At 45.4% G+C, this 14,767-nt stretch overlaps 1 protein-coding gene across 6 annotated transcripts in view; it reads left to right on the forward strand.

Moving 5' to 3' along the window:
• Nucleotides 1-14,767, forward strand: part of ASAP2 (ArfGAP with SH3 domain, ankyrin repeat and PH domain 2) — a 173,025-nt gene that overhangs the window by 93,396 nt on the left and 64,862 nt on the right. For all 6 annotated transcript variants that reach the window (XM_055326998.1, XM_055326999.1, XM_055327001.1 and 3 more), the window contains 4 exons: nucleotides 3,135-3,209; nucleotides 4,855-4,904; nucleotides 6,951-7,080; nucleotides 12,010-12,095. In XM_055326998.1, coding sequence (XP_055182973.1) covers nucleotides 3,135-3,209; nucleotides 4,855-4,904; nucleotides 6,951-7,080; nucleotides 12,010-12,095 — 341 coding nt within the window. The remainder of the gene's footprint in view (nucleotides 1-3,134; nucleotides 3,210-4,854; nucleotides 4,905-6,950; nucleotides 7,081-12,009; nucleotides 12,096-14,767) is intronic.

Raw genomic sequence — 14,767 nt, forward strand, 5'->3', positions numbered from 1 at the left:
CACTAGACTTCTTTCTAATAATAAGATTTTTATTTTTATTCATAGAGACACACAGAAAAAGAGAGAGAGGCAGAGACACAGGCAGAGGGAGAAGCAGGCACCATGCAAAGAGCCTGACATGGGACTCATCCAGGGTCTCCAGGATCACACTCTAGGCTGCAGGCGGCGCTAAACTGCTGCGCCACTGGGGCTGCCCTAATAATAAGATTTTTAATCTGTAAGCACCTTGGTCTTTTTTCTCCCCTTCCAGCCCACTGTATAATTGGGTTGTGCTGGTGCCGGCTCAACCTGCCACCCTGGGCAGTTTTAATGCTCCTCCTCAGACCGTTTTTGCTGCCTCTTTCTTGTACTTGCCTTATCCAAGATGGTGCTGTGTTGGCTCCCCTTTCGGCAGTGTTTAGGACCAAATTGATCAGTGCCTCTGAGTCTTAGCCATGGCTCTTTGTGATCGTGAGGCTGAATGAGCAATGTCTCAAGGCTCAGTAACTGGGACAGTCCCCTCCTTTCCAAGCCCAGGGTAGCCTGCCTGGCTGGCAAGCACTGTGTTTTATTTTGTAGCCAGCTAGTTGGTGTCTACAAAATACATGCTCAATAAATACATGATGAATGGATTAACGAATTCACATACATATTTGCCATATGATGTTCGGTTTAAGGGTATTAATGTATCTCAAGGGTCTGTCTCTTATGCATTAGATGATCAGGAAAATACTTCAGTATATTGATTTACTCAGTGTTTCTCAGGCATCTGCTCTGGGCCAAGCCCTGTGCTAGGTGCCACGGGGCATATAAAATGAAGTATACTTAAAACTGTCCTTCAGGGTGTACAGTGCGAGACTGATGAGATGAAGCAGTGTAGGACCTGTCAAGGGCCTGAAGAAATTTGTTAAAAAGAGAATATTAGAGGACTTGGGAGGGAGGAATCACTTCCTGCTGGCAGCTGGGAGGTGCTAATGGAGAAGGTAGCATGTGGGGAAAGCCTGGTGGATGAGAAGGCTTTGGACGAGGAGGTGTGGGAGGACACTCAGCGGGGTGGAACAGATTGAGCACAAGCAGACAAGAGCAAAGACTTCCACTTGGCTGGATACGAAGATGGAAAGTGGTGAAGGAGGTAGACCGTGGAGGGTCCCTAGGGCAGGGACACCACATCAGATGAATCTGACAACTGCCGAGGATGGGGGTGGGTCGGGCAGAGAGCAGGGGCCGGAGGCCAGGAGCATAGGAGCCTCAGTCCAGAAAAGGGGCAGAGACACCCACCCAGGAACACGGCAGCAAGAATGGCCAGCGGGGAGCTTGTGGATGAGCAGCTGGTCTGCAAGGCGGAGCCGAGAGGAGCCCGGTGTGAGGGACCTGCCAGAGGCAGCAGGGCGGGTGTGGGGTGGCAGCTGGCTTGGGTCCACACAGTCGCCAGCAGGCATCCTTACCAGTGGGTGGAGGTGTGGGAGGAGCCAGGCATGCAGCAGCCCTGTGCTCTGCACTCAGGTTTACTCCTGCCACGGTTTACCGTGGAAACCAGGTGTGCCTGCCATCAGAGACTATTCACCAGCACCACCTTTGTCACTGTTCCTTCCAGGCAGCCCTGAGACCTCGCCTTAAACTCCACTTCTCAGTGTCTAAAAATCCAATGCTTAAGGTGAATCCTCACAAGTCCTAGCTGATTACATTGTGCCTCAGATGCCTGCCAGGTGCATGACACATGTTGAGGTGTGTGAGCCTCAGACAAATGTTACCCCAAAAAAAGCCATTTCTGAAATGACCGTCATCAATCCATCATTTCTTTGGCAGGATTGGTGCTTTGGCACAGGCATCATTACACACTTGCAGTATTTTTCAGATAAATTTTTTCCTCCCATTTTGAGGTTTCATATGCTGAATAGTATTTGAAAATCAGATCCCCTATTGCCCTAAAAATTATACCTGGTGTTGATCTTTCTATTCAGTGTAATTCTACTAAGATTAAAATTTTCCTCTGCTCAGTGGTAAGAATAAATGCACATGGTTTCAAAGTCCTTACTTGTCTGTCTTCTTTTATAGGCCACAATCTAGGTGTGTATATCCCAAAGTGACATACATGCCACCAGACCCTGGCAATGCCAACTGGCAATTGTGTTGATTTAAGGCAGTGGGCTGAGCCTGGGAAGAGGAGACAATAGAGCTTTAGCTTATTGCCAGGGAGGGACTCTGCAGGCTTCAGAACATGGGGGGCTGTGCCTGAAGGGTCCCAGCTGAAGCTTTATCCTAGCTTACCCACATTGGAAGCCAGTGGGGACAGCCTTGGGTTTGATTCTGGTCTGTCTGATCCATGGTGACAACTTGCTCAGCCTCCATCCCTTGTCTTCTTGCTTCAGAGAGAAGAATAGAGTACCCAAGACCCCCCCCCGTCCTTTTTTCATTTTTCTCCTTTTCCAGCAACACACACACATATTATATCCCCCATATGCCCCCACACCTCATACACACAACATGCACACACATACATACACACACACCCCACATGTCCCACATACACTTCACATGTACCACATGTACCCCACTCTTCATGTGCCCAATACGTGCAACACACACCACAAATCTCACATATACCCCACACCTCACACATGCAACAACGTGCAATACACCACACCTCTTTCTCTTCCTGTCTCTGAACATTGACTCATATGCATCCACAAAACAGTGACCCCCTTCGTTCTCTTCTTTGTTCTGTGTTCCCCTGTGGGGGTCAGTTCTGGGGGAGACTGGGATCTGTGGGCCCTGAGACATCAATGAAGCATAGCCCAAGCCATTGGACAGAGCCGTGAGTGAGAGCAGGAAGTGTGTGTTTGTGAATTCTAGTCCAGTATCTTTAGAGTGGTTCTCTCATTATTTTGAAATAATTTGTCTTCATCACAATGACGATCTTTTCAACCAGCTTCACAGTTGTGAAGAATAGACAGTTACAGACTTCTATGAGTTATGTTTCTGTTTGCAAGATAAAGCCACCACGAAGAGCTTTGGAATGAAGAAGGCTGACATGCTCATGCAGGCCAGGTTTTTTAGGGAAGGTTAATTGATACCAGTTGTTCTCTAACATCTTGCTGTCCTTACTGGAGATTAAAAAGGAAATCGAATGAGAATTTTGTTTGTTTGCTTTTTAGATTCAGAATATGAACAACATCATCTCCTTCCCCTTGGACAGTCTGCTGAAGGGAGACCTGAAAGGAGTGAAAGGGGTACGCCCTCAAAGAACCAACTCTCCAGGGACGGCCGTTGGGGGACGTAGAATTGCAGTCCTGCTGGCCTGTCAAGGCCACAGCACACACCCAGCTTCTTACTGGATAAGATGGTTTTTTGCTGCTTCAGTTTCCCTCGATTTGCTACCTTGGCATCACCTTTCAGGCATACCGGTGGTGTCCCATGGCCTTTCCGGTCATCTAGCTGGTGCCATAAATGTGGGAAGGAGAGGAGGGCAGAAAGGGAAAGAAACTGTTTTCTGTGAACAGTTTTCAGGCTCTGTCGGTTGAGTGGGGAAGCCCATGTGGGGAAGTCTGGTTCTCAGGCCAGTGTGGTTCTCACTGACTGTTGCTGTAAGGGTCCTTGCAAGGATGTAGCTTTCTGGCAGGAAAATCCGCACCAGTAAGGCTTGAGCCGACTTTATTTTTCCATCCTCCAAAGGACGTTCATTGTTCAGAATAAACGCCTAGGCTGTGATTTGTTTCATGAACACGTGAGTGAGGAAGTCGGCTCGAGTGGTGTCTGTACCAGATGCTGAGCAGTAGTCGCTTTTGCACGTCATTGGCCCAAACAGATGTGTGATCTGAAAGACAGATGATTGTGCCCCAGTTCTTAAATCACATTCTCTGATTGGATTTGCACATGATTCTCAGGCACGTCTGGCTCATCTGGAAGCCTAGGCTGGCCAATCTCAGCGACCTCTGCAGAGACCTTTCAGTATTTACTTCCCAGAGCTTGCCAGGACTGGCGAGCTATTACAAGACTGAGGAACATTCCTCGTCATCCTGGACCTCGGTCCTAGAACACATGTCAGCCCAGTTAGCCAGCAAAATGGGAGGGCAGGGCACACGAGGTAAAGGGATACACATCCAGGTAGGTGGGAGCGTGACAGGGTACTGCTCCTGAGGCTTGAGCCCTGAGTCCAGGGAGGTGCAGGAGTAGGAGATAAGGCTTCCAGGGTGGGAAGGGCTAGTTTGTGGAAGGCCTCCAATGCTGGGCTACGGGCTTTGGCCTTGTCATAGGGCCAGTGAAGAGCCAAAGAATAAAAAATAGGCCTCCTGACCCCTAAAAAAGGAGGTTCTTACAAAATAACCCTGTTAAAGGAAACACAAATAGGTGGGAACCATTTGATAAAATTTCCAGTGGCTCAGTATACTTTTGAGCCAGCTTTTATGAAAGCACATGAGGTCCGAAGTTCCAGACAGAAGAGTGGAATCAGGAGACCTCAGGAGAAGGTGAACAGCCTTTCTGTCATTGCTCTGGGGGCGCAAATCAGGTTTACATCTCCTATTCATTGAAAAAGTCAGTGTCCCTATTTTTTTGTAGAGAGAGGTACTAAAACACTTGGAGATTAAATGGTTCTCTGGGTGGGGTATCTGGTCACACTCATCTGGCCCTGAGTTCATACTCACTCTAGCTGGGGAGTGTGAGCGTGCCGGGATTCCCTGCTTCCTCTGTGTGTGTGTGGCAAAGCTATTCATCTAATTAAAAGCCTGTACCCTAGGTTCTTTATTTTTCATGGGATTGCATACATCATTTATTACAGAAATTAATGCTCCTTTCAGGACCAGTCCAGGAATAAATAAGTTGTCTTGCCCAGAAGTTAATATTAGTTCCGTTTAATTTATGCCTCTCTGTTTACAGGATCTGAAAAAGCCTTTTGATAAAGCTTGGAAGGACTATGAAACAAAAATGTGAGTGTTTCCATTTTTTAAAAAATGTATGAAATTTGAGATCTTAATTTTAAATTGAGCTTTTATGGCTCAAAGGTATTTTTTAAATAAACCTTAACCTAGGGGAGACTTCACTTAAACCTGTATTGCTGTGGTCCGTTATGATGCCAAATGCTTTCACACTCGGTGTCTAAATTCAGCGAAGCCAGGGGGACCTCTTCAACGAGTTTCTCCTGGTCCCTTTTCTGTGATGTCATAATGGTTACAGAAAGTTATTTTCAGGAAAGCTAATTGAATAATGTGAAGTCCAGGTTGTGTCAGAGGTGTTTCTTTTTTTAAAAAAAATGCTTTCCCCGTTTTGTCACCATTTACGATGGCAATGCAGTTTTTGGCAACCAGCTTCCTGGTGATTTGCAAGAGCTGTCTGCTTTTAGTTTTGTGTCTCAATTTCCCTGCAACACCAGTCCCTCAGTTTAGAAAGAGGGAGAAAAGAGAGATAGTTGCAACACCCTACTCTAGCCTTATTTGATCGCTTCATCTGCCATAAGAACAAGAAGAAAGGGTTGGTTGGTTCTTGGATGTGCACCGTTTCCACCGAAGACATGACCACTCTGTCCATCTGTTTGTGCCATCGGCACATTTCAGATCAGTCTCTCCTTCCCAGCATGGGAAGGTTCAGCTCGATGGAATTGGGCTGGCGATTGTGGGGATAGTGGTTTCAATTACTGTAAATACTTGAGAGACAGAAAATATTTTTAAATGTCTCATGTTTGCTTTGCAATTACTGTGCATCGGGTAACAATGTAGAGTTTTCTGAGTGGAAATAGAAACTTTAACATGAAGCCATCTGTTACAGAGAGAGGTGTTAAGAAGAAAGTAGTTCCAGATGTAACTACAAGTATTTAAGTAGACCTGGGGTTTTTGTGTTTGTATGTGTTTTGTTTTTAAAACCAGCCTTGGGTGAAGGATCACAAAGCTCAAACCAAGGAATACCAAACCTTTGCTATTTCTCCCCTTCCTGGAAATCTTACATTTTCATACTTGAAGTTGCTTGGATCCCCAAATTCTGGATTTTTCACTAATGGCATACATTCACCTATAATCACAGTGTTGAGGTAGATGGCCTTGAAGGTCTGTTCAAGCCAGAGAAGTTTCTGACCCTTAGCACCGTCCTCTGCATACCAGTACAGGACACTCGTTGGGGAAAGGATCGCCACTCCTGCTTTATAGACAGGAGGCCAGGACTTGGTGGTTTGCTGCCAGTCAGCTAGCGAGAGGGTCACTGAGCCAGGGCCAGTGGGTGACTTTCCACCCAGCTGCAGTTGCCACCACCCTCGAGTGCCTCAGAGGGGATACTTCTGTGTGTAACAGAACCTGGGCCACAAGGGGGGTTGAGGAAGATTGCCTGAGAGACTCTGCTGGTTCTGAAAGGAAAAGGCTCAAAGGGGGAATGAGATCAAATTCTGTAAAATCAGGACATACATAGAGTAGGGACAGAATTACTCACAAAATGCCAGAATTTGACAGTGCAAGAGCTTCAAATAATTCTCAGATAAGTTTTAAAAGTAACTCTTTAATCGTTTACATGCGAGGTTGATTTCTGCAGTGATGAACACTATCCTAGTCAAGACAGAGCCCTGGCAAGGCCTCGCTCAGGAGGTGGGTGGAGAGGAGTGGGGAGAAATGGGAGGAGGGAGGGAGTCCCACCACACAGCCCCATGTGCTGCTCAGCAGGCACAGCGACAGATACCCAGACAGACGGACAGAGCGCTGCCCTAAAGGAGACCTGAGGCATGCGCAGGCTTTCTGCCTCTTCTGACCCAGATATGGCACAAAGGAGGTGCTTAGGAAGTATGTTTTGAGCGAGTACTCAACAAAAAGGGTCAGATTTGACATTCTTAGGATCAAATGCATGTTCCTTTCCAGTAAGTTAAGAGGCTGTCTCGTTTCTAAAAGACTTGTGCACATTTGTGTTGCAGGCTGGGTAATGGCATCCCGGCAAGCCTGTCCAGTGCAGAGTGCTGTGCTAAGAGGCATTTCAAATTATCCTTGTTTTTTCACCTGTAGAACCAAAATTGAAAAGGAGAAGAAGGAGCATGCCAAGCTGCATGGCATGATTCGCACCGAAATCAGTGGGGCTGAAATTGCTGAAGAGATGGAAAAGGAGCGGCGGCTTTTCCAGCTACAGATGTGCGAGGTGAGCCCCAGGGTTGCAGGCTCCAGCTACAGATGTGGAAGCACATGGGGTGCAGGCTCCAGCTACAGATGTGGGAAGTGAGCCCTGGGGGTGCAGGCTCCAGCTACAGATGTGGGAGCAGAGCACCGGGGGATGCAGGTTCCAGCTACAGACATGAGAGCAGAGCACCAAAAGGTGCAGGCTCCAGCTACAGATGTGGGAGGTGAGCACCAGGGAGCGCAGGCTCCAGCTACAGACGTGGGAACAGAGTACCAGGGGGTACAGGCTCTAGCTACAGATGTGGGAGCAGAGCACCGGAGGGGTGCAGGCTAGCTACAGATGTGCAAGGTAAGCACCAGGGGGTGCAGGCTCCAGCTACAGATGTGCAGGGTGAATGCGGAGGGTGCCACCACGGTTGGGAAGGTGTGGGATGCAGGTTCTGGCAGGGTGCTGGGTTCCAGGTGGGCTGCCTTCACCAGCACATGAACTCCTCCGGGGAGTGCACACTTCCCAGAGGCTTCACACAGCACACTAATGCATTATTGGACTCCATTTGTCTGATTTCTCTTACAAGTGGAGCCTGAGTCTCTGGGAGGGTGGGATAAGATAAATCTAACATCAACCATTAATTAAGAATAAGAAAGAAACTAAAACATCCTCTCTGGCCTCATAGACAGACTCACCTCTCACTGGTGCATTGCTAGAATACTCTCTCCGTTAGTGTTTTTTTAATGAGGTATCTGGGTTCCCATTATACCAGTGGAATCCATGAGGAGGGCCAGGGAGAAGTCAGCTGGAAAAAACTGCAGCCGGTCCCCTGTGGGTGTCTGTGAGTGAGTGAATGAGTGAGTGAGAACATTCTACGGAAAGCCAAGCCACCTGCCTCTGAAGTGCTTCCACCCAGATTCACTCATCAAGGCAGGCGGCCCTGGGGAGTTGCTTTGCTCTGCTCTGCTCTGCAGCCTGAGCCCTTGCCTTTGTGGGGGGAGGGAAGTAGCAGCACTGATGCCCTGGGACACGTCCCTTGCTGGAGGCTGAGGGGGGCGGGAAATACCAGACACCAATCATGAAGGCCTTTTATGCCTTGCTTGTGGGTAAGAAGGGGAAGAAAGCCCTGTGGAAACCACTCTCACCTCTGCCTGAGGGTCCCCTCTCCTGGCAGTGCCCATGGAGCCCTTCGTGCTCCTTGGCATTTGTGCCATGGCAGCTCAGACTTCAGTTTTAGATGTGCCAAGTGCTTGGTGATGTCTGTGACAGGCCCCAAAACTGGCTGAGCCTGCTCTCCGGCACCCTGGGAGCACTCCACAGCAAAGCTGAACCACAAGGCACTTTTGACTTCAGAACGTTTATTAATTGCAACGGGAGTTTAACTTTTAGAATTGTGCATCTTAGAGGAGTATATTTAAACGAGTTTTTATTCCCCGAGCAATCTCTTCAGTGGTCAGTGGCGCAGAACCAGTCCCAGGATCAAGGAGAGGATATTAGTCTCACACCAGTACAGCCACTCCAGCTCTTTAAGTTTCTGTTTGCATGGAATTTCTTTTTCAACCTGTGTGTTTCTATGACTCTAAAGCGTGTTTCCGGCAGACAGTGTTTTTAAAATCTAGTCTGACAAACTCAACCTTTTGATGGGATTGTTTAATCCATTCACGTTTGATGTTACTATTGATGTGGTTGGATTTATGTCTGCTGTCTTTTTTTGTTTTTTATATCTCATGTCTTCTTTATTCCTTTGTTCTTCCTTTGCTGTTTTTTCATTAAGTGGATATTTAGAAAGTTAACTAAGCTCTATGTCTTAAGAGGAGAGTGGATGTTTTTAGAAACGTATTGTTTTGTAAACAGACCTCATATGTAACAATGCTTGCCTGGCCGATTTCATAGGTTTCACAGTGTGTTAGGGGAATCAGCCCAGAGGTTATGAGATGGGATAGGAAATTGCTGTTTGTTACACCAATATGAAGTATTGTTTCTGTTTAATTGGGGTAAAAATGAGTAGCAGTGTTTTACAAAGAATGGGTTTGGAACAGATGTGTGTGTTTATGTTGTGTACAGTTTATGCTCTTCTTTTTTTTTTTCCTTTTTGGCTAGTGAGTAGGAAATACATTAGCTTAAACTCTGCAAAAGACTGCTTGTTTAAAAATGTTTAGTGAATTGTGAAACTTAACTAGTATATCTTTGAGGTGAGGTGCATTGCACCCAACACTAGTTAAATCTCCCCTTCTGAGTCAGGGTGAATAGATCCGTGCACTGGTGAAGTAGTTAAATTTTATTGAAAATGTCCTGTCTAGATGATGCCTCTCAGTTGCATACTTGCTGGGGTTCTGGCAGTTAGTGGATGCAGGCACCTTATCTGTGTGCAGAAGCATCCAGAGGAGGACATACCTGATGAAGGATACTCATGTGGGCCAAACAGAAGTGGGCTGGAAAGGACTTTCCGTGGGCAAAGGAGGAATATATTTGAAAAGCAGCCTCCCACCCCAGGCCCCAGAATCTCAAAGTGAATAGATTGCTGGAGTTATTCATGGTAAAATTGTTCAGCTAGTTCCTCATGCCGAACATCTCAAGTATCATAAACTCTTGCCATTGTTTAGGTATCTAAAATGTTAGTTGCCCAAGATTTAATCTAAAAGAGTGGCTTTCAGGTGTTTATTTTATTTCATTTTATTTTTAAAGATTTTATTTATTCATTCATGAGAGACAGAGGAAGAGAGAGAGGCAGAGACACAGGCAGAGGGAGAAGCAGGCTCCATGCAGGGAGCCCGATCCGGAACTCGATCCCGGGACCCCAGGATCATGTCCTGGGCCGAAGGCAGGTGCTAAACCGCTGAAGCCACCCAGGGATCCCCTCAGGTGTTTATTTTAAAGCTGCTGAACTTTTTCTTCAAAATGAATTTTGTAGAGAAATTCAGTGTGCCATAATAAGTAGGTAATATAGAACATCTGTGTATGGAGAATGTATAAGAGATCCTCTCTTGTTTTTCTGTGATTATAAAAATCCACACTTTAAAAAATTAGTCTATATATATATGAAATTAAAAATCACCCCAGGGATCCCTGGGTGGCGCAGCGGTTTGGCGCCTGCCTTTGGCCCAGGGCGCGATCCTGGAGACCCGGGATCGAATCCCACGTCGGGCTCCTGGTGCATGGAGCCTGCTTCTCCCTCTGCCTGTGTCTCTGCCTCTCTCTCTCTCTCTCTCTCTCTCTCTCTCTGTGACTATCATAAATAAATAAAAATTAAAAAAAAATTAAAAAAAAATCACCCCAGATTTTACTCACCAGAAGATAAGCACTTTGACATCTTTCATATATATATGAAAAAATACATATATATATATATCTCTTTCATATATATATATCTGTGTACATAAAAATAATTTGTATAAACAGGATCATTCTCTATTGGTGCTCTGTAACCTGATTATTTTGACTCATGAGTATGTCATGGGCATCTTTCCATGTTGGAAAGTCTCTGCTTCACTGGCTTCATGGCTACATAGCAATTTTTTGTGTGTGGCTGAACCATACTTTAATTTTCCATTCATTACATTTGGGTTGCCATTTGTTACTTTTACAAACAAGTCTGCACTGAACCTTGTTATCTATTCATCTTTGTAAATGTCTATGATTATCTTCTTAGAATAAGTTCCTGTAAGTAGAATTTCTATGTCAAAAGGTCCACACATTGCGAAGCATCTTATTAACAGCTTAACCATTTGACACGCTGCCAAGCATCTTATTCAGTTAACAGTAAATAAATATCAGACTGAAAGAAGAAAACATAAAGGCGCTTGGTATAGGAAAAGGAGATTTTGTACTTGATTGTCTCAGAGCAGCTCTCTCTCTCTCTCTCTCTCTGGCTGGACTGTGGTTTGAACATGAACTTACTTCCCAGGTTATTGCTGAGTAGTGGGCGTGGTCAGCAGAGGTCGCTGCTCTTTTGGAGGCACCCAGTCTCGGAGAGGACGTCAGAGTTCTTTTTGTTGTATCCTGACCGTGGAAGGGATAGAGAATTTATGGAGTCTTTGTTCTGCAAACCTTTAGCAAAGAACAAATGTATTTTCTGATGTTGGTTTTGTGGATTCCCTGGGACTTCGGGATATTTTAGTGGCCATTCCTGAATTCTCCAAGTTAAAAATGGCTTTCATTCATTTCAACTCAAAATTTGGTTTTGATAGGGGATCCCTAGGTGGCGCAAAGGTTTGGCGCCTGCCTTTGGCCCAGGGCGCGATCCTGGAGACCTAGGATCGAATCCCACATTGGGCTCCCGGTGCATGGAGCCTGCTTCTCCCTCTGTCTATGTCTCTGCTTCTCTCTCTCTCTCTCTGTGACTATCATAAATAATAAAAAAAAAAAAGAGTCCACAAAAATAGAAGTTAAAAAAAAATTTGGTTTTGATAGCAATCACATTTTTTTTTTCAGTACCGGGGTTAGAGATGTGGTGATGAGAGTCTCCACTCCTAGACACTGGTGGTTAGTGTGGCAGACAATGAGCTGCCCGAGAAGGGACATAGGACGGAAGGCTGCAGATAGAAAGAGCCCATTCCCTCTCAACATCCACATTCTTTGTGTAGCTCATAGAAGATTTCCTCTAGCAGGTTAAGATACAGTGTCTTACTACTAAGAGTTGTGTTTCAAGTTAAATATTTAACTACCTGGACATCAGATAGTTCACGTAGCACCAGACTGAGAGAAATGTTTAGTTCTGGCATTCAGAAAGTACTAGGCATCTGCCAGGAGCTCTACCCCCAGAGAAGTGGAGAAACACTAATGGAGAGACTATTCTAGCAATGCACCAGTGAGAGGTGAGTCTGTCTATGCAGCCAGAGAGGATGTTTCTTTAGTTTCTTCCTTATATTTAATTAATGGTTAGTGTTAGATTTATCTTACATAGTGGAGAAGGCAGTCTGTCCTGTTCTGCATATGACACACCCTCTTGTGTTTTCTTAACAGTATCTGCTGAAGGTCAATGAAATTAAAATTAAGAAGGGAGTGGATTTGCTGCAGAATCTGATCAAATACTTTCATGCCCAGTGCAAGTAAGTTCTTTCTCTTTGCTCTGATGTTATTTCAGCTGTTTCTCTCTTTATGGCCACTACCGATAGATGCGTAGTATCGTATCAAGGAAAATAAACATTCCTTTAAATGTAAAGGGCGTGAGGTACAGACACACACAATGACATGGGTGAACCTCAGAAATACGTTAAGTGAAAGAAACCAGACACAAAAGGCCACATGCTGTATGATTTTGTTTACTTGAAAGATCAGAAATAAGCAGATCTACAGTTTAGTGATTGCCAGGGCTTAGGGGGACTGGGGAGTGACTGCTAATTGGGGTAATGAAAATGTTCTAAAATAAGACAGTGCTTATGATTGCACAATGTTGTGAATATAATAAAACCCCTGAATTGTACACATTATAAGGGCGTATTTTGTGGTTTAAGAATCTTTTTCAATAAATAATAAAAATAAACAATATAAAAATCTAGAGTAATTCTCAGATGTATTTATTTTACCCTTTATGCAGAATGACAAACAAGTTTGCTCTAATACATGATTCACAGATATTTTTTGTTTGCAAGAAATTAGATGGGGAGTGGGGGGGGGCAGCCCAGGTGGTTCAGCAGTTTAGGGCCCCTTCAGCCCAGGGCCTGAACCTGGAGACCCAGGATCGAGTCCCAACATTGGGCTCCCTGCATGGAACCTGCTTCTCCCTCTGCCTGTCTCTGTCTCTATCTCTCTCTGTCTCTCTGTCTCTGTCTCTCTGTGTCATAAATAAATAAATAAAATCTTTAAAAAAAAAAGAAATTAGATGGGGTTAGTGCAGTATATTAAATTAAGGAAATACTTTCATATACCTATATTCTTAAAGATTTTATTTATTTGAGAGAAAGAAGAGAGAGTGAGAGAGCCCAAGTGGGGGTAGCAGAAGGAGAAGCAAGCTCTCCACTGAGTAGGGAGCCCAACTTTGGGGCTTGATCCCAGGATGCTTGGATCATGACCTGAGCCATAGGTAGATGCCCAACAGACTGAGCCACCCAGGTGCCTTAATGTATTATTTATCCTAGAAAGCAGTTGACAGCACTGAGCTAAGAAGGCTGAATCTGGTAGAGAAGGAAAAGCTTCTGTGTTTGGGGCTGCCTCATACTCAGCTTGGCCTTCACTCGAGCCCTTCACAGCCTGGCCCTTGTCATGCCACACTTGCTTTCTTGCTTCTGCCGTCCCCCCACTTCTGCCCGACCCGACGCAGTCCTCACATACACTGGCCCCTGGCTTGTTCCTCACTTGCTGGCCGTGTGCTGTGTGTCTGGCACTGTCCTAGATGCTGGGGATAAAAGAACGTACATCACAGACATAGTTCCTGCTTGAATCAAGTAGGCAAGTGGGCTTACGCAGTGGGTTTCTGATTGCATGTCTGACACGTGTTCAGAGGTGTTGGCATCTAACAAAGAACAGACTAGAAGGACCCGATTTAGATTAAGATTGAGAGCAGACACAGGATTCTTTTTTTTTTTTTCCTGTTCCTTGCTGTATTCTCCAGCCACCAGACATGGTACCTAGCACAACACATGGTACATATTCAAATACTTCTTGAACTAGCTGCATGCCTCTTTGAGGAGACCTGTATTCTGAGATCTGAGGATCTAGCAGATGAGGAGGAGGGGAAGAACATTCCAGGCAAAGTCAAGATCTTGAGGCAGGAAAAAGCCCAGTGTGACATAAGCATAATGAGTGAGGGGGAGGTTAGTGTGACATGAAACAGGATGGAAAAACCTAGAGACATGGACGGCCTTAGGAGTCTTGGGAAAGATTCTAGATTTTATTCTAAGTGTATTAGGAAGCTCTCAGAAATTTTAAGGAGGGGATTCACTCAGCAAATAGTGCCTGGTCTATATAGTAGGATCTCAGTATTTGCTCATGAACCTTCAGTTCTGATGGGGTGGATAAATAGTAAACACATAAGAAAACCTCTAACAGTTTTTAGGGAGTGGGCATGGTTGTGAACAGGGGAAGGGAAGAGAGAGAGCAGTGTTGATGGGAAACATCTGGGAAGGCTTCTCAGTTCCATTCCTGTGTTAACAAGGGACAAGCAAGAATGGGTATGGGCATCCCGGCACAGTCCATGGATGATGATGTCTTGGCCTAGACTGGTGACAAAGCCAGCAGAGGGTGTGATGATGTGAGAACTCTTTGGAGGTTGAGTTGCCACACCTGCCTCTTGCTTTTTGCCCAGCAGGCTATGCCCCATGCTGATGTGCCTTTGTACGTACTGCTCCCTTTTCTAGAATGTCCCACTGCTCCCTTGTTGCCTTCCCCTAGCTTATGGTCATCCCTAAGACCTACCTACTGCTACTTTGAAGTCGCCTGGTCTTCCCCTGATAGAATTACACTTCTCTTCCTTCTGAGGGTATCATTATACTCTCTATCTCTAGGATGGTATCTTTCATGCTGTGTCATGTCTCTCACCAAACCGTATATTCTTTAAAGAAAGGGGCCATGACATTTATTTGTTTAATCTATGGTGTTTTTAATCTATTGTGCTTTAACCTGGCACAAAGTTACGGCGGTGAATTGCACTGTTGAACTTTGCCCAGCTTTGGAACTCTTAAATCAGCATCGGTGACAGTGCATCTCTGAAGCATCTCAGGTCAAGCAGCAGAGGAAGCTATGCTGTGCGATTCGTCCTAGGTTAAAAGAGGAGCTCCAAGCT

Source organism: Nyctereutes procyonoides, unplaced genomic scaffold (genome assembly GCF_905146905.1).
Source record: "Nyctereutes procyonoides isolate TBG_1078 unplaced genomic scaffold, NYPRO_anot_genome, whole genome shotgun sequence".
Taxonomy (NCBI): domain Eukaryota; kingdom Metazoa; phylum Chordata; class Mammalia; order Carnivora; family Canidae; genus Nyctereutes; species Nyctereutes procyonoides.